At 45.5% G+C, this 6,815-nt stretch overlaps 1 protein-coding gene across 1 annotated transcript; it reads left to right on the forward strand.

The window, feature by feature from the left end:
• The first annotated feature begins 205 nt into the window (after positions 1-205).
• Positions 206-3,482, forward strand: zgc:162730 (uncharacterized protein LOC564559 homolog). Its single transcript, XM_053872885.1, has 2 exons — positions 206-352; positions 813-3,482. Exons 1-2 carry the CDS (start codon positions 320-322, stop codon positions 2,043-2,045), a joined length of 1,266 nt encoding a protein of 421 aa, XP_053728860.1. The 5' UTR covers positions 206-319; the 3' UTR covers positions 2,046-3,482.
• The last annotated feature ends 3,333 nt before the right edge of the window (positions 3,483-6,815 follow it).

The following is a 6,815-nucleotide window of genomic DNA, read 5'->3' on the forward strand; positions in this document are numbered from 1 at the left end:
GTGGGCTGCTGGACAGCCCTGCGCGAACGTGCCCGTGAAACTGAAACATTTCACACAGCTGGTTAAAAATACACAAATTCAGCCTTCCAAGATGTGTGTGTGTGTGTTTTACTACACGCCCATCTGAGCTCACATGAAACCTGAGGTGGAGGGTGGGACATCCGGGAACACAGCGAGTGGAAACTCCTCCTAAAGCTGGGAGGAGCCTACAGGGGTGATAAAAGTCTGGCTGAGCAGCAGGAGCCCAACTTGACTGGACAGAAGTATTGGAACAGTGGAGCTTTAGTGAGTCTACTTCTCTTGGACAAAGAGGTACAGCATGTCCGAAATGCTCGACAACATCCTCACGAAGGTGAGAAGGGGGACTTTAAGTGCTTCTTTTTGTCATTGTTTGTGTGACTCCTGACAAGAGGTTGATCTTTATCTGCTGTCATGTGATCCGGATTGTTCAGCTCTTTCAAGGATATTTGGGTATTTTGTCAGTCTGTTGCTTTATTTTTCTGAACTCTGTTTCCACAGTGGTGTTTGTGTTGTTGCTTTGTGACTGTCTTTAATGTTGCAATGATACGGTAAGAACCAAAACCCTTCCATTGTGGCAGGAATAAAGGCAATTTAATAGAATCAAATCTGAAATTCAGTTAGAAGAGGGAGTGAGAGTAAAGGCAGCCGGAGTTGTTTTGCCTCCCAGTGTCACGCGTGTGCACTTGGGACCGTAAACATATCAAATCACAAGGCAGCAGAGGCGTTTGGATCGGCTCTGAAAACGCACTTTTTCCTTGGCTGTTGATTGACGCTTGAATTTTCTGCAACAGAACTTTGTGAACCTGACCCTGGACGACGCCTTGCTTCAACAACACCAGCCTCCAACTAAAGTCCCAGGCCACGGTCGTCTCAGCCGGTCCGCTTCCTTCTTCGCCCCTCCCTCCCCCACTGCCTCCTCCAGACTCAGTCTCAGCACTGACCATGTCAACGACGACAACAGCAGCTCCATCTGGCCCCCCAGCATTTGGAGCCAGGCCCCGCAGGAGAAACAGCTCCCCTTCAGGCCAGATCGTGCCATGAGCCTCACCGAGTCCAGCCTGCTGCCCTCCTTCGGGCAGCTCAACAACCTGGAGGGTTTCCCTGCGGTTCCCGCCACCACCACTGTGGCGCCCCCACCTGGTTTCCCGCCCTCGTCTAACCTGCCTGCTCAGGTCCAGCCGATGCTGTCGTCCAACCGTTACAAAACCGAACTGTGCCGTGGCTTCCAGGAGACCGGCAGCTGCAAGTACGGCAGCAAGTGCCAGTTTGCTCACGGCGAAGCCGAGCTGCGTGGACTGTACCGCCATCCCAAGTACAAAACCGAGCACTGCAGAACCTTCTACAACTTCGGCTACTGCCCGTATGGCTCACGCTGTCACTTCATCCACGAAGAGAAAATGAGCGGCAGCCCCATGGCATCCAACAAATTCCAGCGACAGCTTACTTCCTCCATTTCCGGCGGGCAGAACCCTCGGCACCAACTTCGCCAAAGCGTCAGTTTTGCAGGCTTCCTGGAAAGCTCACGCAGCTCACCTCCGCCGTCATTCCACGTGTCCTTCAGCGACCCCAACCCGGGGTTCAGCCGCGCTCCGTCTGTCTCCCCGCCTCCCGCAGATCACACCTCCCCTGTCTTCGGGGACGGTTTGCACCGGGAGCCAGCGGCATTCCATTTTGGGAACCAGCGTACCCGAGCCAGCACCGGCGACATCCACAACATTCCTCTCATCATGGAGCAAAAGGCCTCACGCTGCGTCTGTGGCCATGGAAATGACTTTTCCATGGACAGTAAGAAGAGCAGGAGCTTCGCCAGCATGGAGGAGGAGAAGGAGCAAGAGCGAGGCTTGCTGCTGGCCGGCCACGTGGGCTTCATCAAGCCTCCCAGCATGCAGCGCTTCTCCTCCGAGGACTCGCTGGAAGACAGCTACAGCAGCAGCAGCGGCTCCAGTGGAAGCGAGTCGCCCACCTTTGATGCGTCCGCCACCAAGAGGCTCATTGTCTTCGAGCGACTTTCCCTCTCAGACTAAAATTGGACTTTCCTCCCAGCAAAAGTCCTCCTGACTCGATAACACTCACCAGTTCTTAATCCAGGTTTAATTGGTTGGTCTTTAGAAGAAGAAAAAAACAAACTTGATTTTAGAACCCGGATGTAATTTGATTGTATTTTCATACTTTAATAACGGTGTAGTCGGTGAGACCTTTATATGCGGTCTTCCATTAGTACTTCAATTGACAGTGCCAGTCTTTCAGATCAAAATGGCAGCGATCCATGTGCCTTAACATTCTCCTTGCCAACGTGCCGCAGAGTTGCAGAGCCAAGATCCGCACATTTGACTCACTTGCCTTCTTGAACGAGACACTCGTCCTCGATGCAATTGTTATTATTATTTTTTTAAATCTGTGAAATGCACTTTACAGCAAATCCAATGGGAGAAACTGTCAAGTCTCCCTGTAGCATTCTACCAAAGCTTCATCCTAGACTGTGTGTGTGCGAGTGCGTGTGTGAATGGACGTGCGTCATCTTGGCTTCCCCCCCCCCCCACCCCGAGACCAGAGGTGCAGGCAGATTTAAGTAGCACAGCACACAAGAGATCAAAGTTCGCTAACAGTCGTCGGTTATTTTCCATCTGATTAACAACCCTGACCCGCGTCCACATCTTTGTTAATCGCACCCCGGCATCTTACGCCCCCTGCAGGTTTGACGGCCTCACATCGGGATTTCAACACCACAGTATTCCTTTCTGTTATCGGTTGCCTAAGCATTGTTAACTTAAACTAATGTATTTATTATATTTATTTGTGCTTAAAGAAAAAAATGTATTTTATACTTTATTTATGAAGAATTGTATAAAGGTCTGTGAAATATGAATGTGAGAGCAGAGCAGTAAAAAAAAAAAAGAGAATCATATATTTTCAATTTCCTAAACGTGACAATAAATTTGTGAATATATAACAAAGCACACTGTTGTCTTTATTTCTTCCTTCTCTTGCGTGTTTATTTGCACCATCACGCCGCCTGGGTTGCTTCAGATATAGGTCACTTGCATAAGTGTGAGATCGCAGCTTCGTTCGGGATTACAGCCTTGTGCAACATATTTCCTCACCGTCGTCACTTTACTTGATTCCGCTGGTTGTCAAGGTCAACAGCAACGCAGGGAGCTGAAAACATGAGCACCTCATGGCCGCCTTTATCACCTCATCCGTGACCTATTATATTATTTTCAATAACAATACCCGTGATATCATCGGCCATTCCTGCCTCCATGTGTGTGTTCATGCCACACACTGTGCTGTTGTGTATACAGTGCAGGCAGGATGAGTGTTGCACCTCCACTTCTAAATCCCATATGTTTGGATTTCCCCTCATCGCCTCCTACATTACTCGCAGGATGCCCTTGAAAACTCCATCCAGCACGTTCACCTTTCTGTTAATAATTGAAACTGTAGATGTGTGTCTTAGTTCAGGCTGATAACAGTCAACTTTAAAGTCCAAGGTTTGAACTGCCTTCATTTCCGTCAGGTGACTCTGCAGCTCTTCTCAGACAAATAAAAAATACACATTCTGACTATGAAAGGTGTTTCCTTTCTGTATTTGTTATATTGTGTTTTTTGTTTTTTAAAAATGAATTCAGCAGGTCGGTGGTAACAGAGGAATGAAGTGTTTTAGAGCATAATAAAGATGTAAAACTCACCAGGAGTTTAAGCAGCTTTTCTTTTGACATGATAAAAACCTAAACTGTGAATTTATTTGTAACTATATTAACTTTATTTTATATTGAACTATATAACTATATTACATTATAACACCTAGCAGCAGCCTTATTTAAAAATAAAAAAGAAATAAGTGTATTGCTTCTCTGCCTTTGTAGAGAGTGAAACTAGGTCAGACTCCCAGCTTTCTTTGAAGGAAATGAGAGACACCCATGAGCTACAGTCAAGTGAGAAGCAGAGAATTGACCAAGGCTCAACTCAATGATCACGAGGCCACTCACATTTCTGTGATGCTCGCTGTGCTTCTGAGAGGGATTATTTTTTTTGTTTGTTTCCCACTGTCAGTTGTTGTTATTTTAGCGCTGTCTCTGACTCATTCAAGCTATGAGTCATCCCTGAGGCTGTTAATGATTCACCACAGAACTGCTGAGGTCGGCATGCAGGCACCAAGCGCTCTGCAAGTCCACCGACCGAGTTAGTTCTCTTCAGGTTATTTCCACTCGGACGTTGTCAACATGTGTTCATGAATAGTTTGTGGGTTATGAATGAAGAAGAGATATTAGTGAATGACGTGATCATAAACCAGAAGGAGGAAACGCTGTCGGCTCATGAAAGAGGGGATGATATGACAGTGAATTACAGGGGACTGAGTGTAGACAGATCATCCCAGCGTGTCTGTGTGTGACTGCGTGCGAGCCAACAAAGAGCTGGAGGGTCTCTGCTCCGAGGAAGACTTTAGCCTGACAGTCAATGCATCAAGGCTTCATGGAACTGAAACTGTTTACATCCTCGCTCCAGTGTTTCCACTGAGACAGTTTGAAATATTTGGCCTTGTATCAAATATATAGGGGAAAAAAGGAGGAGTGGACAGCGAATGTTTTAAATAGAAATATACAAACAAAACTGGCTTCAACTGGGTGGTTTGGCTGGCTAGATAAATGGTAGATGGCTAGATAGATAGATAGATAGACAAACAGACAAATAGAGACAGACAGACAGACAGACAGATAGATAGATAGATAGATAGATAGATAGATAGATAGATAGATAGATAGATAGAAAGACGGACGGACGGACAGACAGACAGGTAGATACTGTAGATAGATAGATTGATTGATTGATAGACACTGTAGACGGATAGATAGATACTGTAGATAGACGGACGGACAGACAGACAGACAGATAGGTAGATACTGTAGATAGATAGATAGATTGATTGATAGACACTGTAGACGGATAGATAGATACTGTAGATAGACGGACGGACGGACGGACGGACAGACGGACAGACAGACAGATACTGTAGATAGACGGACAGACAGACAGACAGGTAGATACTGTAGATAGATAGATAGATACATACTGTAGACGGATAGATAGATAGATACTGTAGATAGACGGAAGACGGACGGATGGACAGACAGACAGACAGACAGACAGACAGACAGACACTGTAGATAGATAGATAGATACTGTGGATAGACGGACGGACGGACGGACAGACAGACAGACAGGTAGATACTGTTGATAGATAGATAGATAGATAGATAGATACATACTGTAGACGGATAGATAGATAGATACTGTAGATAGACGGACGGACGGACGGACAGACAGACAGACAGGTAGATACTGTTGATAGATAGATAGATACATACTGTAGACGGATAGATAGATAGATACTGTAGATAGACGGACGGACGGACAGACAGACAGACAGGTAGATACTGTAGATAGATAGATAGATAGATACATACTGTAGACGGATAGATAGATAGATACTGTAGATAGACGGACGGACGGACGGACGGACAGACAGATGGATGGATATCAACTATTTGTGGAGAAAACAATGCAGCCACTGTTTTGCATGCAAAAACATTTGATATTTTTTTTTGTTTTTTGGCAGAAATGTGTCCCATAAAGGTTGTGAATCCTATTGTAGTAAAAAGAGCAATAACAAAGCCATGATTGCCAAGCATCAGTCAACAGTGAGCGAGGAAGAGCCCAGATATTAAATAACACCGTGCTGTTTGCTCAAGGGAGACGACTGTGTGACACAGTGTTAGGTGCAACCCGAAAACACAGTGACGGTGAGAAAAGCAGGTGAAGATTGTGGAGTGGTCAGGCGTGGAAACGCAGGAGTTTGGAAATCAGCCCTTATACAACGTTTTGCTCTGAAGCAACTATCAACAAGAGCTGTTGCTATGTGCTTCCTCTCTACTCAGTCGTCGTCACATTTCGTAGGATCCCGAAAAATCCCCTCCTTTTTTTCTCGTAGCATGTGGATTAGCAAATACGGTTGGGCAATGGTTCCACAGTAAACACTCGGCAACCAAATATCGGATGGAAAAAAAGGCCTTATGCAACTTCTCGTTTACTATCAGGGTCAACAGACAGAAGCTGGAATTTTATTATGCTTCCTATTACATAAAACAAAAGAAAGTTCAAGGGTTCTTTCACAGAAAGCGCGAATTCAGTGAATGGCTTCACAATTATAGATATTATAAGAAAAAGGAGGCAAATAGTTCCAAGAAAATTCAAGGTTGGGTCGAGCTTTAAGGAGAATGTGGAACCATATACATTAAGAAGAAGGATTTCAATTTTGTGAAGAATATGTGCCGACAATAAGTGTCAAAACAAACAAATTAGCTGAAGTTAATTCCACAGGAGCAACTGTGCCAAACTGAAGACACGTGGGCCAAACCAGGGACGACACCTCACTTTATGTGGCCCGTGAGACTTTCAAATGCTTGCTCAAGAGAAAATGTTCATACTAACCCAAGCTACATCTCCCACAATGAAACCACGGCTTCCAGCTAAAATCAGACTGCTTCACCGTTTTGCTGACTGTCATCTAGGGATTTTAAGCGTCAACAAACACATGGAAGGCAGGGGAATGAAATGCAGATCTAAACAATTCTAAGGCAGACTGCTAGTGACAGACTGCTCAATAAATAGGAACCCTTCAATGGCAGACCAGATTTACAGGCCTTTGAACTGATAGTAAGAAGACCAGGGTCTCAGAGAAGCCTCTCAGAGAGCTCCTCACTGAACCTGAAAATCCTTTAGTAAGGAATAGACAG

This window comes from Synchiropus splendidus, chromosome 8 (assembly GCF_027744825.2).
Source record: "Synchiropus splendidus isolate RoL2022-P1 chromosome 8, RoL_Sspl_1.0, whole genome shotgun sequence".
NCBI classification, from domain to species: domain Eukaryota; kingdom Metazoa; phylum Chordata; class Actinopteri; order Syngnathiformes; family Callionymidae; genus Synchiropus; species Synchiropus splendidus.